The sequence below is a fragment of the Rissa tridactyla genome, chromosome 4, assembly GCF_028500815.1.
Source record: "Rissa tridactyla isolate bRisTri1 chromosome 4, bRisTri1.patW.cur.20221130, whole genome shotgun sequence".
NCBI lineage: Eukaryota > Metazoa > Chordata > Aves > Charadriiformes > Laridae > Rissa > Rissa tridactyla.
In genome coordinates, this window is record NC_071469.1 from 46,698,819 (window position 1) to 46,724,213 (window position 25,395).

At 44.0% G+C, this 25,395-nt stretch overlaps 2 protein-coding genes across 16 annotated transcripts in view; one reads left to right on the forward strand and one right to left on the reverse strand.

Moving 5' to 3' along the window:
• On the reverse strand, window positions 1-3,873 carry HARBI1 (harbinger transposase derived 1). Its single transcript, XM_054201721.1, has 2 exons — window positions 3,204-3,873; window positions 1-2,638 (listed from the first exon to the last, which is right to left on the reverse strand). The coding sequence occupies exons 1-2, from the start codon at window positions 3,871-3,873 to the stop codon at window positions 2,262-2,264; spliced, it is 1,047 nt and encodes a 348-aa protein (XP_054057696.1). The 3' UTR covers window positions 1-2,261.
• ATG13 (autophagy related 13) overlaps window positions 3,873-25,395 on the forward strand; it is a 24,676-nt gene continuing 3,153 nt past the window's right edge. The window contains exons 1-18 of one of the 15 annotated variants that reach the window (XM_054201702.1): window positions 4,579-5,089; window positions 5,524-5,692; window positions 10,664-10,745; window positions 11,587-11,667; window positions 12,319-12,438; window positions 12,868-12,914; window positions 13,471-13,611; window positions 14,691-14,731; window positions 15,270-15,366; window positions 15,724-15,822; window positions 16,556-16,646; window positions 19,022-19,120; window positions 20,707-20,817; window positions 21,573-21,706; window positions 22,902-23,019; window positions 23,640-23,717; window positions 24,012-24,128; window positions 24,590-24,718. In XM_054201702.1, the coding sequence (XP_054057677.1) occupies window positions 10,677-10,745; window positions 11,587-11,667; window positions 12,319-12,438; window positions 12,868-12,914; window positions 13,471-13,611; window positions 14,691-14,731; window positions 15,270-15,366; window positions 15,724-15,822; window positions 16,556-16,646; window positions 19,022-19,120; window positions 20,707-20,817; window positions 21,573-21,706; window positions 22,902-23,019; window positions 23,640-23,717; window positions 24,012-24,128; window positions 24,590-24,718 (1,572 nt within the window). In that variant the 5' untranslated portion in view covers window positions 4,579-5,089; window positions 5,524-5,692; window positions 10,664-10,676. Of the gene's footprint in view, window positions 4,010-4,578; window positions 5,090-5,206; window positions 5,693-5,712; window positions 5,881-10,663; window positions 10,746-11,586; window positions 11,668-12,318; window positions 12,439-12,867; window positions 12,915-13,470; window positions 13,612-14,690; window positions 14,732-15,269; window positions 15,367-15,723; window positions 15,823-16,555; window positions 16,647-19,021; window positions 19,121-20,706; window positions 20,818-21,572; window positions 21,707-22,901; window positions 23,020-23,639; window positions 23,718-24,011; window positions 24,129-24,589; window positions 24,719-25,395 lie in introns of those variants that run through there. The other 14 variants (XM_054201705.1, XM_054201700.1, XM_054201699.1 and 11 more) reach the window with 14 other exon arrangements.

Sequence of the window (25,395 nt, forward strand, 5' to 3'; positions counted from 1 at the left end):
GGTGGAAACTGCAATAGCTTGGATGGTCGGTCGTCTTCATCTTCCGACGGATGATTGGGGTTTATCAGACATTATATGGTGAGGGTAGACTTTACTTTTCAAAGCTCTGACAACGGACAAACTTGTAAGTGCTCCGGAATGCAGCTGGCAAGGTGAGGTGAAAGCACGGAGGAGCAGGACAGCAAAAAAAAGAGAAACACGAACCTCAGGCTGCCAAATTTAAATATTGTATAAACCCAAGGGAAAAGTCTAGATTAAGTGTTTTCAAGGAACTGCTCAGGAGTACGCGGGGCAAACTGTTCTCTCGATGAGCAAATTTCACATCCCAAGTGAACCGAAGGGTACTGATGTCTGACTCGTGGAAGAATAGCAGTTTTGAGTGGATTGTGTTCACCTGGTGTGGCCCACTGCGGTTTTTGCCCAAACTGATAAGCAGCAAGATCAGTTTTGAAATCAAACTCTAGAAATTAAACTCTAAACCCAGCAACAAATGTGTTCCGGGAAAAGCCTCCCGCTTTGAGTTCACCCTGGTCTCGGCACACGCTGAGAAGAGCTATTCATAGCACAAGTTGAGAAACTCCAGCTCGTTATGACGTGACAGTGTTTGTACCGACACGTGTCCAAGTCTCACTCGCCCTTAGCGTCACTCACACAGCTCATTCAGTGCCTGCTGGTGTTTAGGTCTAAAGATCAGTATTTTTAGCATAGACCATCAGATATGATTAGGAGCCATCAGGCACCACAGACGGCAGCAACTCTTACCTAAAAAATGCTTTTTTTTTTTTAGAAAGCAATGCTTGTATGATTCTTTCTAGGTAAAAGGAGCAGGGATTTTGCCACAGTGAGCAATACTAGCTCTTACGTGACACCTCATGGGAAGATGCATAAAGAAAACAGTGTTACATCTCAGATTGTTGTACTTACTATTTTACAGTTCTCAGCAAGGCTTACGAAAACATCTTGCTTATACATCATAAAGCAGGCTTGGTTTTCTACAAGACTTTTTTCTACTTATTGCCATTGCAAAACATTTATCTGATGTATCTCTACCTAATCCTGCATCTCCATCCTACATTTAGGAAGATGTCCCATACTTTCTTACTCTGCAAACGTGGGACATGATCCAGGCCCATTTCCTCTAAAAGAACAGACAGACCTGCTGTGCCAGATGGTTGTACTGCTACCTTAGATAGCTACCTTTTTGCAGCATTCTGCATTCCCTACCACTTCTGTTTCATTTACTGCCCAGTAAACAATAAAATCTACGAAATAAAATTTTCTCAGACTGCTGTCAAGAGATCCTTGGAAACACTCGCATCTTTTGGCATGAGAACATTGCCAGGAAACTTCCCGGTCTTGTGCCAGCAACAACTGTGTGCATCAGTCGCCTTTTTCCACCGAATAGGTAGGTTGCCAGCAGCGGTAGAGCAGCCTTTCTCTACCTCAGCTCTGATCTAAGGGGAGAACTCTTGCAATCAGTTCCAGACCGAGCCTGTCCTTGGCATTTCTTTTACAGCAGCCAACAAACTAAGCAGTTTTCTGTTGTGGCAGACATATCTAGTGAGAACTAGACTTACTTTCAGTAGCCCATTTCCCAATTAAGTAACTGACAGAGCCAACCATAGGTTAACATCTTCTCCAGTCTGTTTGGGAAAGAAGAAACATTCAACCTAGTGTGTACCCAGCAAAAAGCCAGACCCCTCCCAGAACACAGCTGTTGGCTTTCAGAGGAATCGCTGGATTTTGCAAGACGCACAAAACTGCAAAATGGTATTTAGCAAGAATTTATGCCTGCAAACAAAAAGATAAATGTTTGCTTTGCTGCTCACGCATTCAGGGTAGACATGAGCCCACATGGAAGTTTCATTTGTGTGAAATACTGTTTAAAAATCAATCACAAATGCCTTGCATTACAAAGTGGCATAGAATTGTTGCTTTGTAAAACAGTGAAAGGCTTATGGATGTTTCATCATTACCAAAGACAATTTCCCAAGTTTCTCCACTGATCTCACATTAGTCATTGTTCTGTCAGTCAGATGAAAGGGGAGTCTCTAAGCATCACAACAGTAAAAATTTAGCAATTAAATTGCATTTCTGGAGAGACTGAGAGAAGTTCAGAATACTGCCTGAAGTGAAGAGAGTAAGATTTCTCCTTGTCTCACATCTGCTCAGCCCTTACAGACTTAAAGAAGAGAAAGGGGCGTATTTGCTCTGGGTATCTTCCCAGATGAACCATTAGCAGTCTTCTCTCTGTCAGAACATTAGCTAAAATGACTAAGTAAAAGCTCCTGACGAATACGACAGGCTTCCGAGTCCATTGATTCCATTTGCTCGTACTCTTCTTCCGGTTGTTCCATGTGTCCTGTGGCCGGCGAAGACCACACGTCCAGCCCGTGTTCCAGGGAGATGTTATGAAGCACACAGCAGGCCAGAATGATATGGCTTGATTTCTCTGGAGAATACTGCAGAGTGCCTTTGGACCCATCCAGGCAGCGGAAACGCGACCGGATGGTTCTGAACGTCCTTTCGATGACATTGTGAGTGGCAGAATGTGCCATGTTGTAGCGATATTCTGCAGGTGTCTCGGGGATATGCAGAGGCGTCATCAACCACGTTCGGAGGAAGAAGGAGCTGTCACCTGTTAGCAGTGAAAAGTAAGAGGACAGGTTACATACACAGATTGCAGCTCTTCACCCTTGGTTTTATGGTACTGCAGATACGGAATACCTTATTTCCATGGCTAAAACAGAAGGCATGAGAAAACACGTAACTCAGGCTTACAAATGTGACAAACAACAAAATAAAGACATTTTATTTTACACAGGGAAATCCTGGAAGAACACAGAAGAGTTTTAAGAGAATTCACTTACTACATAATACAGTGAAAGACAGCTGGACTAGGACCCTACATAGAATTAAAAATTGCATAATTCAGCTTAGAAAGGTGTAGGATACTGAAAACAAGGTCCTAACAGAATGAATGTAAATTCATACACAGAATAATCACACTGTATAAAACAGATTGGAAGTTACTGTTCTAGACTTCTAAGAGAAGGATCGTCCAAACCGAGTCACAAATCTCAAGGAATTTGCAGGAAAGCAATCAGCAGTAAATGTATCACTTGTGCCCAGAAGCTCTAGACTCAGAGGAGCCAACATATAATAGACTGTCCACAGAAAACAACGATGAAAAACTGACTTACCAAGTAGCCAGCCATCTTTATGTAGCTCATTTTCAAATTGGCTTGTAAGGGCTGCCTGCTGGAGAACTGTGCAGTCTGGCAGACTGCCTGGCCAGTGCGTTTCTGCGCTCAGGAGGACTCCTCTGGCATCACACACCATCAGGCAGTTCAGGGAATGGAGACCCTTTCGGTTCACATAGGACAGATCCTCAGCATTTGGCGCTTTGATTGCCACGTGGGTACAGTCAACCACCCCCAGCACTCCCGGCATGCCTGCTAGCCCGTAAAAGTCATCCTTCAGGCTCTGAACAGTAGCTTCATCCTTAGGAAAGTGAATAAACTGTGAGGCTCTTTCCACCAATGCCTCAGTTACATTGGCAACGCAGCGGCTCATGGAGGCTTGACTAATGCCAATAGCATCCCCCATGCGAGTCTGGAAGGAGCCGGAGGTATAGAAACCCAGTGCAGCAAGTATCTGCGTCTCCGGACTGATGGCCCTGGACCGCTGTGTAGGGCGAGAGAGGCTGGCTCCCAGGAGATCCACCAGGTAGTAAATGAACTGTCGGGGAAAGCCGTACGTGGATACTAGATACTCATCCGTGACATCATCCAGCTTGAAGCGATCCAAAGTCCTGTGTCCGCGGCCATAGAGCAAGAGGTCACAGTCAAGAACGGCAATAGGTACGGCCATGGCTAACGGCTGGGGGCTTCTCCAAGGGCTCCCCCGTTACAGGGCTCTCTCACAGCCTTCACCTGCATAAAGCAACGGGGAAGGAGACTCAGGATGGTTTTTACCCGTCAGCCTTTCAGACTCCGTTACCGTTCAGGTTATGCAACAAATCCTTTTACTTCTTTCTACCTGCTCTTACAAGCAGGGGGCCGAAGCGGGGTGGGGGGGTGTCACTGCGGAGCTGACAACTCCCCAGCCCCGCCTGGCCCCGGGGCCCTGGCGCTGACAGGAATTTACCCTCCGTGACGAGGAGGGGGCCGGTGCACCACAGCAGCCGCTTCCCGGGGCTCGGGGACCGTCCCCGGTCACCGCCGACCCGGCCGCGTCCACACCCGGGATGGCAGAGAGAGAGACACGAACCGCCGGTCGCCCCGCTCCCGCCCCGCTGCCGTCGGGCGAGCGACACGGCCCCGGCGGGCCCTGCCCTGGCCGGACGCCCCGGCGCGCTGAGGGACAGCGGAGCCACGCCGCCGCCAAAACCCCGCCCCGGGCCCCCGCCGACCCGGCCCTTACCGGCCCGCGGCCGCCCCCGACGAGCCCGCGCTGTCCCCCGGCCCAGCCCCCGCGGCGGGCGGCGCCGTTACGGCCGCCCCGCCGAGGTTCCCCGCGTTCGCCCGCGGCAGATTCGCCACAGCAAGGGGGCTCCCGGCGGGCGCGGGCGGCGGGGGCTGCCCCTCTTCTCTGGGCCCCGGCTCCCCTCCCTGCTGGACCGGGGCGGCGCGGGTGGGCGGGGAGCGGCGACGGCGGCTCCGTGTGGAAAGTGCCGTCGCGGACACCCAGGCACCTCCCCCCGCCCGCAGTGGATGAAAACAAACAGCGGCGGCGATGGCGGCGGCGCGGCGGAGGCCGCGGCTCTGAGGACAGCGGCAGCCAGACCCTCGCCACTGGCCCCGCACCCCCGCAGGCGCTGACAGCCGCAGCCGAGCCGGCCGGGAGGAAGAGGCGGCGGCGGCGGAGGGGCGCTGGCCGGAGCCCCAGAGCGGCCGCGGGGTTCCCTGGGGCTTGGAGGCGCCGGGAGCGGGCCCGGGGCGGCGGGGACCCCCTCCCCCGTGCCCGGTCGAGGCGCTGAGGAGACGCCGGGACACGGCGGGGGAGCGGGGCGGCCGGCCCCCCTCGGGCAGCCGGGCCTCCGCGCGGGATGAGCCGCCGCGCCGCCAGCTCTGCCGCTCCCGCGCAGGTACCGGGGCCGGGCCGGGGGAGGGTGTCCGGGGCCGGGGCCCGGGAGGGAGCTCCGGGAGGCTCTTCGAGGGGCGGGAGGGGGGGATCGGGACGCGGGTCTGAAGCCGTAGGCTGCTGCTTGGTGTCTCCGATTTAGTTTGGCTTCGCTGTTGGCTGAAGCCTGGGTTTGGTGCGGCCCCACAGCGGTGGCCCACAGCCGTCCGTCGGGGGTTTTCCTCACGACTGGTGGCTGTCAGCGGAGGCTGGGAAGGATGCGGCCCGCTGAAACCTCTCCAAGTGGTGTCTTTTTAAAATCAAAATGCTTCGGAGACTGTCTGGAGTAGAACTGCAGACCCCATACCCCATCACATAGTTTTCCTGTAGCATGTGGGTTTGCTGTCTGTTAGGAAAGATCAGGGGTTTACAAATTGTTGCATCTTTCTGCCCTTCTAGAACTCTTAGGGCACCGACAGAGTTGTTCCCCTCGATTCAGTGGGAGCAGAGACACCTTCCACGCCAGTGAACAGGTAGAAAAGGGACGCTTTGGACTAAGCCTACAAACTGCGTACTTACAGATCTCAAAAGTGGCGTGACTAGGCACATCGTAAGGGGGAAAAACATGGTAAATTACTGCCTTTGCTGAAAATTACTTGGCTATGCAAATGAAGTTTAGAGCATCTCCAAATTATTGCAGGAGTGGCCTGACCTGGTAGAACCCACCTGGTGGCAAGAAATAAGTCATTCAGATGAGCCAGGCTGTATTTAGATGTCTGGAAGGATCATACGGGATCACCTTATTTTGCTTAAATGGTATTGTATAACCTCAACTTTTCTGAACATGCATTCACACAGAAGTTGAGACCTGGTGATCATATTGCTGGTTGTAGCGCAGGCTACATAGGAGCAGATTCTGGTTTAGTCTGCATGCTTTGGCCTGACAAACAAAGTGAGAGGATGGACCTTTGAACTGACACCATTTTGAGACCTTGGGGAAGTACAGAATGTAACTGCCGGTCAACAGGAATTACTTAATTTTGTTTTCAAGCCAGTGGAGCTGGCAGTGCTGGCTTCAGTAAGATCTTTTCTAAACTGGGAGGTCATTTATCGGTTATGAAGTAAATCTATTTCCTGATCATCAGGAAAAATTGCCTCTTTATCACTCAGAACTTAACCATATATTAAAGTACAGAGCCTTTGATTTCATCAGAATATTTATATTATGTGAAACAGTTTTTCTGCGAGAATCTGCTCTAGTCTTCTTTTAAAAAAATCCATAAACTTTGAAGAAGGAGAGTGGCACACCTTAAAATTTAGAACTGATCCCTCCCTCTCCCCAGGTTTCTGACTAACCTACTAAGAAGGCGAAATGGAGGTTAAGTAATTGTAGGATACTAGAGTTTGACTGGTAGGCCCAGCCTTGAAACAGAGCACTGTCTTTGTGGAGATCTTTTTATAGTTGCTTATTAATGTGCTCAAAATACCTGCTTGCAGTGAAGCTTCTTGGTTGTTCTAGGAAAGCTTTCTTGGCAGTCAAGCCCATTTATCAAAGGCACTCTATTAAAAGCTTCAAAAACTTCCACGTGCTTCTTGTTTACCTGCATGATTCAACAGGACTTTGCTGGAGCTTCACGTAGGACATCCTCAGAGATTGGATTTGGGTCCTGTGTTTGCAAAGAAGTTCTGAAAGAGCAGTAGGGACAAGGAGCCCGGTCTGGGGCATGCAGTCAGGTAACTGGGAAGGTACAACCGAGATCAGAGCTGTCCACAGCCCTTTCCTTACAGCGACAGCCTTTCTTGTTTCTTCCCTCTGCTCTTTTTAAATTCACTCTGGGAACCAGGAACCATGAGTAATTATTTTGCATTGTCAAATATCTGTTTGGAAGGAAGGGCACGATGAGTTTAAATTGTAGCAGCCGTCTCTCAGAGTGAAATCTCAGAGGAGGGAGGTGATGGAAGCAGCCTGTATATACTTTCCTCAGCAGCAATAATAATGCCTGCTACGTGTCAGGTGCTTCTGCTCCTTTCCCGTCTGTGTAAGCGAGTATCAAACAGACAGACATGCTAAATTCCCACGTATGAAACAGGTACTGTAATGCAAGTATTCCCAGGTGTCACCGTGCACCAGTTGTGTGCCCAGGTTACAGGTACCGGCCGGCAGCGGGGCTAGGGCCGCCGACTGGAGCGTGGTGTGCCAGTAGCTGTAGTTTCCCTGAGCTGTACCAAGGCATGAAGGGGAGGGCTCTTGCAGTTCATTGCATCATGCACATAGGGTGCCATCAGCTTACGCTGATGTATCCTCCTTGGATTAAATACCAGTAGAGTGCATAAGGTGCAGTGTTAATGCTTAGATATTAAACGGTTGGATAAGCCTAGTGTTCTTCTCTGCCTCATAACCTTGAGAGAAAGAATAAAGCTGCAGTCAAAAGAGCCACCCACATGTGACAGTTCTCCTTGAATATCTGTCTCTGATGTTTCTGTTCAGAGGAAAGTGGAGACAAAGGCATATAAATAAAGGCAATCATATGAAAATTGATGTTGCGGGAAGAGGGAGACAAAGCAAAAAAGCCACGTGGCCAAGATGCTTGTTTTTACCTGTGAACGGCCTATATGTAAGTCTAAAGCAGCGAGGTATCTGTTTACTTAAGGGATTACTTGGCTGAGGGGGAATCAGTCATCTGTGGGTTTCTAAGCTAGACCAAAGGTTATTTCCGTCTAGTTGTTACTCAGTGTAAAATTAGACAGCGTCTTCCTTGAGCTAAGCATATACCCGGATACGGGCACTTAACAAGGAGCCGTGCTGGCGTAGCAACCTACAGGACCTGAGAAGCTGAATGAGTTCGGTGGAACTATGTTTAAAGAATTCCCTTCCTGTTCAGATCAGCTGATAGCAGCTAACCTGTACCAAGGCATTTTTGTAAACTAAATGTTTGCTGTAATTCAAGACCCATCTTGACTCTTATCAAGAATGATTCTAAAGGTGAATGCTGTCCTAAGCCTTAGCAGATCTCAGGTAATCACCAAAGGGCGTCTTGCAAAAATGAGGAGATGGTGATCGTCAAATGACAGTCCTCAGACATGTCAGGAGCTGAGTTCCAAGGACACAGTTTTCCCCTGAAATTAGATTCCTGACAGGAAAGTGTGCCTGATACTTTCTGCTCTACTTTAGGCTCTGGCAAGTGAACTGTTGCTGGTATTTGGAGCATGAGAGGTAAAAGTAGGAATCTCCACATGTTTTGTGAATGTTACAGGTAGTTTGAGATCCTGCAGTAAGAATCCCAGTTCTGCTGCAGCAGGGCCAAACAGTGAAGCTCTCATTCTTTGAACCTGGAATCTAAGATGTGGCTCTGGTGCCTGTTTCTCTCCTCTCTAGAGATATTTGGGTATATAGTCACTAGAACTAATTCTTATACTGCACAGAGAACCATGACCATGCTGATGATGTGCTTTGTTTCCTTTCCTAACAGACCAGTGAGCCTAACGCCTCTCATTAGTTTCCAAATGTCTTGCAATACTCAATACCAGAATTATTTCCCAGCCCCATAAGGCAAATATAGGTGCGTTATTTGACAGCTCTCTTACATCAGGATATATAGTTCCTTGCACTTTTGTCCAGGGGTCACATAGAAATGCTCTCTCGCTTCTTTTCACATTAAAAGCGAATTTGATTTCTCTTGATATTTAAATGTCAGGATCCTCTTCGCTGAGAAAAAGATGTATTTTTTTAATGCAGTGTTTTATTGTCCATATCAGCCAGGTTTTGTTGTAGATCTCAGGTCTCCTCAACCCTTACAGTGCTTTATTTAGTTAAGTCAAAAGAATAATAACAGCTTATTGTCGCCTATTTTTTCGTAGTGGGAAGTGTCTATACTAAAAGACTTTTTTTTTTTTAAGTTAGAGTGCCGCATCAATTGTTTGTGTTTTAAGTGCTGACTTCCTTTTGCATCCCCCCCCACAGTAGAAAAGATCTGTAATGTCTGCCTAGTGGAGCTAAAGGCAGTGAAAGAAAGTATAATACTTTTGATGAGGAGGTTAAAATATCCAAAGAATAATTTGATAATGTATCTAATGTTGAACTGCTTGTGTTGTTAGTTCTCTAAATTATAATTCGGAATGAGAACAGTGCAGCACTAGGAGATGCAGTATAAAAGTAATGCAGGAACTTTCAACCATATTAGATGTCCAGCTTGCTTGCTTTCTATGGAGTCATTCAGAAAGCAGCACTCTTCTCTATAAAATGCTCTATAAATTGCAGTACTCTTATCTAGCAGCCCTTCTTGGGTAATGTTCCTAAAAGCATTACTTAAAATAGGCATTTAGTGCTATTAAGTGAGATATTTTAAATAGACGTTTTGGATATGTGTAGTCATTAAAGATTATATGGTATTTTCTGCATGAACAGGGCTATTAGCCCCTTTGTCCTGCTAAGCTTCGATCTGTATAAATAGCGTACCTTGCTGCAAATTCAGTCTTTGCTTAAAGATTGAACACTGAGTATAGTAACCTTGTCCACGGCAGCTGCTTGTGCTCACTGACCTTAAGCCTGCCAACGTTTCTGTGATGAGCAGCGTGTTCTGTAAATACGTGATGTTTGACAAGCTGCTTCAGGCTGATTAGCTCTCTCAAAACAAAAACAGCAACAGGAATTAAGAGTGAATTAATGCTTTGAAGGCTTATGAGCAAAAAGTACAATTAATGCTGCTAATTAAGGCATTCCTCCCCATGGTCTCTATATGATTATTAAGTTACGCGTGAAGAAACTGAGAGGCAGAAAAATTGTGATTTATCCCAGGCCATGTGACGTGATGGCAGCAGAAATCTGATTAGTGCCTTGGCCTGCCTCGCTTCAGGCACTGTGCAAGTTCATTGTATTGCTGGAAACAAGCCTATTTTGAAAAACAAGGCAGAGTGAATGTGGGAGCTAAGTATTTGTTGTCAGAGCTTTCAAGAGAAGTGGACAAAGAATTTTGGTCTATCCCTTGGCAAAAATCTGTCTTTTCAGTTGGTTGCAGGTAAATCTGTAGCTGTATAGGTTTACTGCAAGTACTATTTGTTGGAAGTAAAGAAGCAGTGCAGCCTGTTCCAGCAATGGTTTATTATGTAGATTTCAATATCTGCTGAAATATCACTGGAATACTGTTTTTAGAATTTCAGACTCAAGAAAACAATTTGGCTTGGTTTTGACCAGTGCTGATAACTGAAGATCCATTATTTCTGAAGCAGAGACTGCCATGTCTGATGGATAGCTTGGTATAAAATCCAGTCAGTGTGGTGTTGGGGTGTTTGGGGTTTTTTTGTTTGGTTGGTTTTTTAATTAAGCTAGCAAAATTGGAGAACTTGTACCCAGTTTATGTTGAGACTTCTTTGTTGTTTCTTTTCTAGTATCTTTTGCACTGACCAGATAAACTATTCATGCGTGTTTATACCTTACACCCACCCCTCAAAGTTCTTAGCATGCTAGGATTTTGACAGGCAAAGGCCTTTGGTGCTTATCATTTCTCCTGAGGTAGGCTCTAATGGCAAAATATTTCGAAATACTGAAATGAAAATGAAAGCTGAAGGAAAACTTCATTGCCATGCCTGTGTTGTATTTCAGATTGCCATATGCAATGGACACTGATCTCAGTTCCCAGGACAGGAAGGACCTGGACAAGTTCATCAAATTTTTTGCTTTAAAGGTAACTTGTTCTCCTGTGGTCAAATGCCTTTTCTTTCTCGTTTAAGAAAAGCCATACTTGCTGTGGCTAGAGTAACAGGGTTGGGATTTGGGTTTTTTTGTTTCTTTTTGCTAAAGACCAAAGCAAGAAAAGCCGATGGCAAATTTAGGAGATTCCTGAGAATAACTAGAAAAACATCTTTTCCCCTTTTTTCTACCTTCAAATCCTTTTCCTTCCCCTAGAAGTGTCCTGCTGCAGCATCAGTTTAGAGGCACTTCATACCTCTGTTAGCTTTGGGCTCCTATCAACACACCTAACCTTCCAGCTGTTAGGTGGTATCTTCTGTTGGACTCAACTCTCTCTTTTCAGCCTATCTAAATTTTTATATTGCATCCAAAACCAATAACAACAGAATGTTCTTTTGAATTTTGTTGATATGTAATTATAAAATTTGGCCTCACTTGGTACATAGATGCAAGTAGCTACTCTGACAATGGTTATGTTATAAATGTACAGATTCACTTGACTCACATTTAGATGTCCAGGTTCAGGATATAGTTGTAAGTTTTGCTTAAGTATTCCCCAAAACTGTGCAACTCCTGATCAAAAAATTGACTTAGTCACTTCATGTCATTACCAAGAAAGGTCAGATTAAAATTATATTCTGTCTGAAATATGTTTACCTCTTATGAGTAATAATTGAAGTTGATTACACTTGAAGATTGGTGTAGCAAACTACTTCTCTACAACCTGATCAGCTCTTTCAATTTTTTTTTACTTGGAATTTGTCTAGCTCAGATTCTGAACTGAGGGCTCTGCTGAGCTCCAAACATGAGTGTGTATCGTGTCCTTTCTATTCCAGACGGTACAAGTAATTGTCCAGGCCCGACTTGGAGAGAAAATCTGTACCCGATCATCATCCTCCCCAACAGGCTCTGACTGGGTAAAGTCATGGTTTTTAAAGCAACTCCATGACTGTTAGCGTTTTTTTGTGTGTGTGCACGTGTGTGTGTGTTGAGAACGCAATGTATTTTTTATGATCTTGTGCAGACTATAATATCTATTCATAGAATAACTACTATATTCAATTATGCTCATTGGTGGTGGGGTTTTTTTTGGTTGTTGACATGCAACATGTCACTCTGGGCTCTTAAGGGCTGATTAAAAGAGAGATAAATGATACCTCTCAGCAACTCCTGCCAGCCAAGGCGCATTTCCAAGATCTGCTGGGGGTGGGGTGGTGGGTTCTTTTCTGTCAGCAGCTTGCAACTCTGCAATTCAGGACTTTGTAAGTAATGTGCTTTATTAAAATTGAAGAGACTTAAGATTCTCTGTGGGTGAAAAATCGGACTCAAGTGAGGGAAAAGGAACACGATTTTTATGGCAGGATCAAGAAAAACATTTGAATTAGCAGCCAAGGACATACTTGCAAATATGAAAAGCCTGAGTCCATCTGGGAATCTTCTGTTTCATAAATATTTCAGTGGATACTGACCTAGTATGTTATATATGGGTCTATGAGTCTGTCTGCAGTGTACCATTAGGCAGCTTTTCAAAGAAATAAAAAAATGGAATAATCTCTTTAATCCTGCAGTTCAATTTGGCAATCAAAGATATACCAGAGGTTACTCATGAAGCAAAGAAAGCCCTGGCAGGACAGCTACCTGCTGTCGGACGGTCTATGTGTGTGGAGATCTCTCTCAAAACCTCAGAGGTGAGAACTGCGTCAAAATAGATGCCTTTTTTTTTTTTCTTTTACGTGAATCTTAAGTCACCTAACAGAGCTCCTGCCCTGTAGTCCAAGACAATGTGAAAATATATTCACTTATGAAGTTAGGTAGTATGCTAATGAAATGTATTGTTTAACAGAAGCAACTCACTGCAAATACGTGAAGCCAAGGACACAAATGATAGAGCAGCAAAATTTAGTTTCTTAGACCATGAAGAGCTTGTATTCCCTCAGGTGTTCTAGTTGTGCAGGGAGACTTGCAGTGCACCTTTTCCTATTGTTGCATTACAAGAAAGTGGGAGCCAGGAGAAACATCTTCATTGAGAGGTGTAGCTGTTGATGATCATTAATAAGATGTGAAAAGGTTTGCATTCTGAAATGAGCCTTTGTTTTGCTGTCCTTTCTGTGATCCAGGGGGACTCCATGGAGCTGGAAATTTGGTGTCTAGAAATGAATGAAAAGTAAGTGCGTTCTCCACACTTTCTTTGTGTGTGTGTTTGTTTTATCAGATGAAATGGGGAAGTGCGCTCAATCCATGGTGATGAATAAGCACATATTGGCTTTGCAGCCTGCGACGCTTCAGAGGGAAGTCCCCTCTTTGTCTACTGCAGCAGTCAAACTGTTTAATATTGGTGTCAGTGAAAGAAACTAGTAATTTTATTCCTTCTTCATTACAACTAGTATGCCTCCTCAGATACAAGAATTCATATACTCAGTAACTACAAATGTTTTTAATACTGAAAAGATATTTCTATTTACTATAAGGCTGCATGGCACTTTTCAGCAATTGCCTCTACAACAGCTGACTAGATTGAAGGAGGACTCTTAGCTGGTTGGCCAATAACAGTTAGCCACACCAGGGCTTTATTTTATCATTTTGGCAATAAAACTGACATAAACCAAAACAAGTCTGGGCCAATTGTTTAAAAAAAACCCAAACAAACCAAACAAAAAAAAAACAAAACCAAACCCCTTACTTGAGAACAAACAACTGATTTTTTCCTTTGTGTTCTATAGGTGCGACAAAGAAATCAAAGTTTCATACACCGTATACAACAGGCTGTCTCTACTGCTGAAGTCTTTGCTTGCTATAACCAGGGTAACTCCAGCCTACAGACTCTCAAGGAAACAAGGCCATGAATATGTAATATTGTACAGGTAAAGTGCAATATAAAATTCCTCATTTGAAATACAAACAGCAGAGACTCTAGACTTGCACAGTGCAGCTGTAAATGTGGTAAAAAGGGATGAGTGATATAAATTCAAATGATTTGGATTTAACTACTACTGATCGGTGACAGAAGAGAACTTTGGACTGTATATCACCTTGTAACCTCAATCTGAGCCTTCAAAAGAAAAACTAAGCACAGGCTTTAAAGTATTTTTGTTTGCCTACCATGTTGAGAAGAGCACAAAAATTCTACATGCAGGCATTAGTTAAATTGCTTATTAGCATCCAGTTGTTCAGTGTCTGGCCTGTATTTGATAAATGCCTGTCTATGTTGCACGTAACTGCAATGTATACTTTTGCAGTATAGATTCAGGTTCTCTCCTGCTATTCCATTTTAAAGATGCAGCCTCAGCTCCCCTTCCTGTAGTTCTTGCAGTTTACTCTTCCAAATACTGAGTTCAACTCTCTTTAGCCTGTGAGATCTGACTGCCGTGTGGTTCATGGTTATCACCTTCCAGTCTTTGTTTCTGCCTTTGAGAAAAATCTTTGATATGTTTGCATAGCTAATTTAGGCGATTCTAAATCTCAGGTTTGTTATCATTTGTACAGGTGAGAATTTTAAAAGAAATCCCAGCCATTTTTTCACTTTTGCTTCTGTTTCTGGTTTGGCATACATTTAAGAGCAGGTCTCTTTACAGCATGGTTATTCTTTTGCATTGTGTGATAAGTATCAGCTTTTTGACTCAGACCTTTCTGTGAAGTTTATATCAGTTCACATTTTTGCTCTGAACTGTAGACTTGCCACAGAGACTTAAAAAACTTAGAGAAATTTCTGATTACACTACCATTTTCTCTTCCTTTCCCTTTTTAAGTGTCATGTCTTCCTCTGAAGTATCTGGAAGGTTTTTTTTGAGACGGGCATTCTAGCCTCTACTTTTGGGTTGTTTTTTTTTTTTTCTATAGAGGAAAAGTAGTTCCAACCTTTAACTTATAAAATTGAATAAGGATATATATAGCATTATGTCCCCTCTGGACCTAATACCTTTTCTTTTTCCTTTTCCTGCAGGATATATTTTGGTGAAGTGCAACTGAGTGGCTTGGGAGAAGGTATGGTTAGGCAACATACACAAACTAGAGTAGAACAGTTTTCCATATTGGCGAGTCTTTTGTTACTATTCCTTAGTGCCACACAGAAAATTGAGCCTGGGGTTTTACACATGCTTTGTATCTGGATCTGTCAGTGAAGGGTTGTGTGACAGATGACAGGTATAATGGTGGTACTTTGACAAAATCTAGGGTGATAGCCATTTTGACTCTAGTGATCCAGAACTGCAATAAGAATATGGAGGTATGTTGATAAGGGGTAGGACGGGTAAAGGAGATCATGATCTACCTAGGAACAAGAAGCACTTCAGAGCAATATTTTACACCAAGATAAGAAGCAACATCAGAAGTCTTGTAGATGAAGCCTACCAGGAAGGCAACCTAGTGCACCTGTTTTGTTATGGGTCTGTATGTGTATTTGGAGTTCAGATTGCCAAGGGATAACACAAACACTACAGAAATAAGATAATGTAACCTCCGAATAGAGCAGTACGGACCATACATAATCAGTGAAACTGATAATCTTTCCTTAACCTTACAGGTTTCCAGACAGTCCGTGTTGGGACAGTGGGTACCCCAGTGGGCACCATCACTTTGTCTTGTGCCTACAGAATCAACCTTGCTTTCATGTCAACCAGGTGAGAAAATGCAATCATGCCAGAAATCGTTTTACAATAATGTACCATTAAACCCCTTATATTATGAGCCTCTAAATCTTTCCTTTCTGCTTATCCTTTCCTGCTGAAATTCTCCTTTACAGAGAAGATTCTCTGTCATGCTTAAGTCTTGCAGAAAGGGGAGTATTCGGGTAGCCCTGAGCCAGACTCCAGAACCCCAAATTGCTGATGCATGCTTGGAGTTGCAGGGATGAATTGTAAAGATGCTCTGGTCCCATTAAGAGACACAAGTGTTTTCTGTGAGGGCACCATGAACTGGGATGAGAGTAGAGAGTAAAAGCAGCCTTACCAATAACACCATTGCTTGTTGCCTTGCAGGCAGTTTGAGAGGACCCCTCCTATCATGGGGATTATCATTGATCACTTTGTGGACCGTCCCTATCCCAGCTCTTCGCCCATGCATCCCTGCAATTACAGGTGAGGAAATACTGAGTTGAAGTCATGGGCCATGGTGGAGGCATCAATTATGCCCAAATACAGAGCCTTTTCCACTACCTGCTAACTGCATGGGAAGACAGACTGGAAGATTAGTATCAATCATATTGGCATGGTTGAGCATAGGAGGAAGGGTGACGTTTTTCTCCTCATGTCTAGAAGACTGAGTGCAGCAAGCCCCAGTATTTTCCCAAATTCCTTACAGAAGCACTTGGGCATGAAGGATGTTTAACCTCGGCTGCCTTTGGGAATTTGAAAGTGTAACAGTTAATCCTGCTGTAGAACTACATGTCCAGAGGCATGTATCCCCAGATAATTCCACTGGGGAAAGATAAGAGTTAAATTTCTCTTTGTAGATGAGAAGTTTGTCTTCTCTAAAGTGCTTGCGAGGGCACTCAGATTGGGACCAGTGGTGGTGTTTGACAATGGTTCTGTAAACACCAAAGCCAGAAGCATTAGCTGGTATAACAAAACCTTTAGTTAAAAAAACATAAAGGGAAGTGTTTCTGTTTGGGAGTAGAAGGCAAAATTAAAAGTTTCCATACCCTGTTTTCCTCAGTTCTGCCAAGTAGATTGTGAGCCCTTCGTAATTCTCCTTTCAACTACACCCAAATACTCTCAACCTCCCTGCAGCATTTATCCCAGTGTGTTTTACTATTTGTTCGTTTTAAGGAACATTTCCAGTTAGGAAGCTTTTCTTTTCTTGCTATTTTAGAGCTGGTGAGGACAATGGTGCAGTATACCCCTCAGTAGAAGATTCCCAAGAAGTGTGTACCACGTCTTTTTCCACCTCTCCTCCATCTCAGGTAAGAGATACCAGGCTCTTTTTACTCCTAGATAGAACAAGCACTGTTAGGGTAGTGTGCACACCCATATATCAGCTACTGTGCAAACAGGCAGCCTCCTACTGCTAATTAAATTTAACATGTGCATTATTTATATCGTTACACTCTGACTAAAACCTAGTTAGATGCTAATTTCAAGAAAATGCTAGGGGACTGCAGAGACTGAATTATTGAGAAACATTAAAAGAACCTATTTCTGTAGTTGGGCTAAGATATAGCAGGGTACTTACATATTCAGATACCAATACTGCAAGAACACGAATTCAAGAGATTGATTCAAGCATAAGTAGAGGTAACAGACCGACATTGAGAAAGAAACACTGAAATATCAGGAAAATGCTTATGGCACAGTCATATTTTCTGCACTGCAGAATGGAAAAGCAGGAAAAACACAAAAGCTGTATTTGTTGGGTCATCTAAAACTAGCTGGGGCAGCAGGAATAAGCATCGGCAAACAAATTGAGTCATAGTATTGAACTGGGGACTTAATACTCTGTGCTTTCACCTACCCATGCAAATTTCATTTAAGTTTCAATTATAAAATAGATAGATAATGGTTTCCTTCTGAATTTCAAAATCAAACTCCGGTTCCTCCTCCTTTTACTGTCTTCATATATCTGACTCCACAGTTCTGTATTTTGAAAACTTGGCCAGGCTTGCTGTTTTCCTGTAGCTTAAATGCTCAAGAATGTCCTGCCTTGTTGTCCAGCCAAGCAGATGGCTCTACTGAATTTTAAAGACAATCTAAAGACTCTAAGTCTCTTTTGCTGTGGACGTGAAACATAGAATGAAGTATAATTGGAATGCTGATCCAAACTGAAAGAATTTGCTGTGGGTCTTTCTACTGATTCAGAGGAATTAGTATGACTGGTTTAGCAGAATGTATTCTACTGTATGAATGAGCTAGAAATGAGCTTTTCTTAGGAAGCATTTTTGTGCCAACTGTTGAACTAATCAGCCAGCACTCACGGTAAGTCTGATGGAATAAAGCTTTTCTTATTGTGCAATATACAGCCCAGGAGATGAGTTTGTGGCCGAGTTGTGTCCTGCCTTTTCACAAAACAGGTTAAATGCAAAAGGGTTCCTAAGGAGATTGCCACTGGCTTGCTCATGCCAGTGCTACTTAACAGTAATTGTGTATGTAAAAACACTGAAGTTGACATTTCCCCAGGAGACATGAAGCTTTGCTGTCACTAAGGGGAAAAGCTTTATGAAACCAGATGAACCTTGAGGATTTATATTAAGTATGAGCCTACATTCTTGCTTTCCTGTGGCTCATAGTTGCCATATGCTGTGCGCTAATTTATAAAGCAACTGCCAGTCTTTGTTACCACAGTTAGAATTGTAAGGCTGTCTTGGCACAGTACTCTCTACAGTAAATTAGAGGTGGTGGTGGGGAAAAGCTAATTTCTGTCTCCAGCTTTCTATATACAACTTAATGTGTAGGAAAATACTGGGAAGTGTGTGGTTCTGTAGGCAAATTGTCCAAATCTCTGTCTGCCTTCCCAGTAGAAATAAGGCCTAACCTGCATGATACAAGGCAATAGGCGTTACCTTCTCCCTGTGAGCTTGCATAGCGTGTCTGTGTGCATTGTGGAGTATCCCAAAATTCAGGAGAAAGTCTGGCCATGGGTAATACCCAGAAATGAAGCTTTCATAAAACTGGAAACTGTTGGTAGGAAAATGACTGGGAGAAGGTATGGGACTGAAGGAGGTTTGGATTGCCCTTTTTGCATTAGTACCCTCTGTGAGACAGTGTTCACTTCTGGAGCGTCACTCCTCTTGAAGGAGTTCTCTCTTCATATCAGCGTGTTTGAATTGTACGTTAGTCTGGATCCCCTTTATTTGAAGGGTGCCGCACAGACCTGCCAAGATATGATCCCTGAGAATGTTGGAAGATCAGGAGTGTGTATGGATGGAGAGCATTGAAATACATGTCGTTTGTGCATTCTGAAAAAAAAAAAAATACTCTTGGCTTTTTCTGGCTTTCTCCTTTCTAATTGGCTGGTACCAATTCTAATTAGCTGTGGAACAGTCTCTGGCAGTTACTTTCTGTCAGTGCTCACTGGAGTCTCAAATATTATAGCTGTTTTGAATAATTCACTGAGATGGGAAACAGTCAATTCTTTACAAAACGAATGTGTTTCTGGCAATACTGAGGCTCTGCTCTATGCATAGGTGTGGCTGCTGCAGCCAAAACCTCTTCACTAGCATTCAGTTCATCCAACTCTTTATAGTTCTTCTCTGAAGTCCTTCTTTCTCTCTCTCTTTCTCTCTCCCCCCTCTCTCACTCTCTCTTTTCCTTGTTTCCTCTGTGTGTCTGTGTCTGTGCACAGTGTGTTTTTACTGTCACAAAGGCACACTTTCAGACCCCTCCTCCTGTGGTGACGGACACCTTGAAGGTCCCAGTGATGGGACTGGCCTTTTCACATCAAGTGAGTTGTCAACAGAATATACTATACATGGCCAGATATAATTCAGGCATGACAGAACAGATAAAGGAAAGTGCAGATTTGACAATGTGGAATGTTTGTTGTGCGTGGGAAAGGCTGGTGAACCTGAAACGGGCCAGGCACATTGAGACAGGCTGCTTAAATGCCTTTGCAGATGAAGGTCTCCCAAAGACAGGACAAGCACCCCTGAATAAACAACAGCTTTTGCAAGGATTAATCACTAATGAAAGACACGAGTAGTAAGGCACAGTGCCGGTGTTTTCTCTTAACAGACAGCATCCCTAGAATCTGCACAGTCATTACTTAGAACTTTTCCTCGGTCAAAACAGAGGAGAAATTTGAAGGAGGCAAAAAATCCAAATTACTGTTCTTTGTTCACATCTCACAGGTTTGTCTAACGTCATGTTCCTCATGTTTGTGCAAGTTTCTCACAACAGAGGACAGAGAAATATTTAAAAAAAAATAGGAACACTTAACTACCACAGAATTGCCAGAGGATTTATAAGGGCAGGTGGAGAATGAAGCAGTTTGAGGTTAAAAGTTCTACCGTTCTAATGCTAACAATGACTGTAAGACAGGATTCAGAAAAATGGTTAAAGACTGGAGAAACATGGCTCTAGATACTGAAGATTTCTTAAACAGAGGTAGGATAAGTGGCAACAGTCCCCAGGAGTCATTAAGGGACTTCTACAGGAAGATGAGTGTAAAGTAATCTTCAAAGCAACATGAGCTCTTCAAAAAGAGTCAAGCTGGCTGGATATAGCTAGGAGCAAAACAAATAATAATATTATGCCTGCTCTCCTCCAAGAAGAGATTGTTCCATTCAGCTTAACTAGCCTCGTGCAAATAGAAGTGCTGTTGATCGTTCAGACCCTTGTAGCTGTGTCAGTGTTGGCACTGCTGGATTATGACACACAGACCTCTGAAGTGTTGCTCTTGAGGTCAAGCAAGCCAAAATAGGGAAGTTTTATTTAATCTGACCAGCTAGATTTGTGCTTAGGGTGTCTAAGGAACTTCTGAGTTTCAGTGCTTCCAGCACTTCATTCCTAAAGCAATCTCACAAGGGTTAGCTTCCCAGTTCTCTTTACCTAGCATATTTGTATGGGACTCTGTATTCTTTGTCTGAAGCTGTTTGAACAGGCCCTGAAGATCAGCTGTTTTAACATGCAATGGGAATGAATTCAAATAGTTAATGCAGTTGCTTTGGGGGAAAATTATTAAATATTAGCTCTTTAATAACTTGATGATGGCATTCATGCTTTTTCCAGTATGTGAAACAGGCCTGTAAAGCAGAGCTTGCCTGTGACTGGATGTCAGTCATACCTTGCACGGCCTTGCCCTCTGCGCACAGGAAGCCAGTCTTGTTTTAGTCCCCTAAAAAGTTCTTATTGTAGAATAATAACCTTCATGGATCGGTTGCAGTGAAAATCTAGCATGCTTCTGCCAGCCTGAAATGACTCTGACTTTTCATGTTCCTTCTTCAGTGACTGATGATTATTCAGACTGTGGGGCATTCCCCTTCCCCTCTCCTCTCCCTTTGCCCTCTTGTTTTTTCTCTTCTTTCTTAGCTTTCCAGCTCTCGTCTTTCCTATCAGCCTGCTGCCCTGGGAGTTGGATCAGCTGACATGGGGTATCCTGTACTCTTTGCTGGTGGCTTGAATGCTGCACACCCTCACCAGGTACTTGTAGAGGGTAGAACAAGCATGGCTAGTATTGCAACCATTATGTGTCACTTGTACATCTGACAGAGGCCTTGAAACTAGTGCATGCATTGGTATCCTGTCTTTCAAGGATGAAAAGAATCTAGGGTAAATACAGAGAAGGCATAACTTGCACAGGAGCTGGGAATTAGCTCCTCAGCGTCCTTGACTTTGGGGTAGAGGTCATGTGGAGAAACTATGCCAAGAAAGCAGGCACCAGACCTGTTTGCCTGCACCAGCATGTCACCAATTCCAAACTTCGGCTGTCTTACAGAGATGCTGCCCAAGCACAGTGCTGTAGCCTAGATGTAAGATACACTCACAGTCCATATTGGCATACTTGCATCCATTCATCAGGCAAAATAAGCTGACACAAGTCTTTTTCTGCCTATGATGTTGCTTCTACACCAGAGTTTTGCTGACACAGTGATGGTAGCAAGAGGGTTTGATTTTATTATTTTTCCCCGCCTCTCTCTTTGAAGCAGAGGACATACGGCCAGAGAGCTCTGCAGTGTAAAACAGGCGAGGAGTGGCGTAGAAAGGGCATAAAAAAGTTTGTATTGTGGTGATCACCTTCTACTTGGCACCTCTTCTCTGCCTTACGCAGGGCTAGAGTCCAATCATATGCCAAGAACGCCACAACTAGTCCCAAAATGACTGAATTGGCTCTTCATTGCACTGTGGTGTTGGCCTGATTTTGAGATCTCTAACTTGAGCGTTTCTCTCCATCTCAGTTGATCGGTCCAGGCAAAGAGGGGGGAGTTCCCCCGATTCCTAGCCAGCCAGCACATGGCACTCAAGCTGACCAAGAAAGGATGTGCACGCCACTGGATGGAGTCCACTACTCAGCAGCTACTCCTTCTAGTAGGTAGGTCGGTTTTATGTGATCTGCCACTTGTGCTGGCCCGTTTATGATCTTGTTAAGGTAAAACTTTGTGTTTTCCCCTTTTTAGCTATTATTTGTAGCATAACTCCTGTCTTTCCATCCCCTAGCAGCTTTCTCAGATTGGGGCTTTTTCAGCCTTTTTCAATGATCCTCACCCATCTACTTACACCTGCTAGTCACTGTAACACCATTGCAACTTCTGTCAACTTTATTATCAATTTTATCTTTTTTTAATCTCTTCTCCTCTGCTTTTGCTGATTGTAAAACAAGATGAAATAAGTTCACAAGGAAGTCTTAAATTCTCCAGGGACTTAATGTGAGTTGTTACTGAAAACAGTTGTAGTTACCACAAATTTGTTCACTACTTTATTAAGAAACTTTAGGCACAAAATTATTTAGAAGAAAACAATCCAACCTCAAACTGTCCGAAATCACCTCCTTCTCAGCTAATTAAATCCTTCTTTTTTTTCATCACCATATTTATTTCTTGTGATGTCTCTCCTGGGGTCACATAGTTCTGAGTCAAATATCTTAAGCAGAGACATTGCTATGAGGAAACCAAAACTCCTGGTTTCACCAGCACTTTCCTGGGTACGCTATCTAAGTAGTCCTCTTGCCAGAAGACTCAACCATTTTTTTGTTTGTTTGTTTTCAAGTTCTGCATACCTGTGGTAGGAATAAAACAGGTCACAGAAATGACTAATAGCCATGCAGTGAATTAATTGTACTGGCAGTGGCTGTTGTGATGTATTAGACTGCTCTGCTGCCTTTTTAACCTGACAGAATTCTGGTTCCTGCCCTCACCTCCTGACAGATCAGTGCCTGCTGCATTACTGAAAAAAATAATAGTCATGAACAGGAATTGCTGTGAATGTGCATATTCTGAAGTTAAAAGTCCATCTCCAAAAAGAAAAACCTATTTCAGTCGGCAGCGACTTTTCATTCAACTAAATAGTTTTCTTCCAGCTCTAAACAGAAATCTGATTCCACAAGTGTCCCACTCCCCTTTTGTGCTCCTGACTGAGGAGGAAGGTGTGGTACAAGCGCAGAGACTTCTGTTGTCCTTCTTCCAATACTAAGAGTAAACCCAGAAAAATGAAGGACTCTTGTAAAGCATGCGATTTGTCTGTATTGTTTGTGCCATGAGTCACTAATTAGCCTATTTTCCTCCCCCCAGTGAGGACACAGAAACAGTATCAAACAGCAGCGAAGGGAAGTGTGGCTCCCCACATGACCTTTTAGAGACCATCTTTATCCGGAAGGTGGGAGCTTTTGTCAACAAACCCATTAACCAGGTAACTAACAGTAGATCGTCTCAGAGGGCACCATAATACCCTGCTTCTCCCATCTGTTCTTACACAGTTGAGCAAAAAAGCACCCCAATGCCATGGGAACCCCAGAGATTGAGCATGCATATTCTTGCCTCCTGCCTTTTCCCACAGAGTTTCATCGCAGGGATGTTTTTCATGAAATCCTTTTGGGATGTGACAGCCATTGAACTTGCCCCACTTTGCCAACACTTATTTGGGACATGCAGTAGACCAGTTCATCACAAGTGAGCAACCATTTAAGCTCAGCTAGGGCAGCTTAGAGATCTGCCGAGCTCCTAGGGCTGCTCTTAAATAAGTTTTCTACACCCTCTTCTAGGCCTTTTGGATATAGCAGTTAGTTAATTCTTTCCTGAATTATACAAGATGTATATAAGCAATCCCATTGCAGGGTATATATCTGCATTAGGTCGGCTGAGTACAATCTCCTTATTTTATGCCCTTTAAATGAGGTTGTCAGCCTCCTGCCTAACTGCTGACATGATCTTGGACAATTTTTAGCAGGCCTGACAAAGATTTTCAATATCCTTTTCTGTGCTGGGTAAGCAGAGCATCTTAGTGAAATTCTGTTTGCTGAATCTCCTCAGGTGACCATGGCCAACTTAGACATTCCTTTTGCCATGTTTGCTCCCAAGAATGTTGAGCTGGAAGATAACGACCCCATGGTAAGCCTCTTCCAGAGGTATATGTGCCTTCTCAGCATCCCTTACACAACATTCATGCTATTCCCTACCTTGAACACACTTTGGTTTTTGGGCAAAGAATTCAGATTTATTTGGTTTCGAGAAATCTCCCACACAGAGTCTTGGGCTCTCTAGACACGCAAATAACAGTATATGTTTGTTGCCCCTGCGGTAGCATGTGTTTATTGTCCAACCTCCTAACTGCCCCCACACCACCAAAATACACAGAGACATGATCATGAGATCAGTACTCACCATCTTTGATTTCTTGGCCAGGTGAATCCTCCTGACTCCCCAGAAACTGAATCTCCTCTACAAGGCAGCTTACACTCGGAGGGCTCCAGTGGCAGCAGCACAGGGAACACCCACGATGACTTTGTTATGATTGACTTTGTAAGTGCCCTCGTCAGTGCTCTCACGTAACACCTGCATCTTAGGTGGGCTCTAGGTGCTGGGACAATGGCAAATGATGTAAGAGTAGATTTCAATGGGGGTGGAAAAGATTCATGACTCACAGTTCCAAACTAGAGCTTGACAGCCCCAAAACTGCAGAGACACTGACATTGAGAACCAGCAGCTACAAATTAAATACTCTTTCAGTTCACTACCAACACCTGGGTTTGGCATCCTCTCTCTAATGCCTAAAGAAGCCAGATTCCAAGGAAATCCTCTCTTCCAAGTGCTCAGGCAAGCACAAATCTTGCTGTTCTTCAGTTATTTAATATGCATTATCGCAGCAACAGTTGTAATGCCAGGATGTTTACTGATAGCAGGTAATGACTTTACCTGAGATTATGGCAAAAGGGAAGCCAATGTCTCTGAATGGGAATTAACAGCAGTATCTTTGATTCTAGAAACCAGCGTTTTCAAAAGATGACATTCTTCCAATGGACCTGGGGACATTTTACCGTGAGTTTCAGAACCCCCCTCAACTCAGCAGCCTCTCCATTGACATTGGAGCACAGTCCATGGCAGAGGATTTGGTATGGAACCCTGAAATTTCTGTTTGTGGGCATTATATGTTCTTTATAATGCTCTCCCTATTCCTAGTTTGAAAGGAGTTGAGTTTTCATAGAATCATACAATAGTTGGGGTTGGAAGGGACCTTTAAAGGTCATCTAGTCCGTGTAGTCCCTCATTAATATGTTCCAGACAACTGCAAAATTGTTCATGGCACACCTGAGCCTCTGTAACTGGTGCGTTTATCTTCTAGCTGAAAGCTGCTGCTGCATGCTTGCTGTGGCTGTCATTCAAACCCCCAAAACTAATCCTATCTCTGGCATGTCAAACTTAGTGGCAAATTAGGCCTGATCTTGCAGCCTGAGCAGAGGTAAAATCCCAGTGTGGCTGGTGAAAGTCATGTATTGGGTTTGCAGGCATTGTAACGTGCTGTGGGGAAAAATTCATACAAAAGGCTGAGCTTCAAGTGGCTTCATGAAGGCAGTGACATGAGCAGGTTATTGTGCTGCAGCCGGTGGCTGGAATTGCACAAGGTGAGGCCTCAGTGCACCTACTGTTCCTGCAGAACAAACACGCTCTGGGCAGAGTGCCCTTCTCAGGGTCACTTGCTGGATGTTGCTAGAGGAGTCCTGGTTTTGTGCACGTGGGAAGTGGAGCCCAGAGCAGCGGAGAGGGGTTGCATGGCTCAGAAACAGCATTT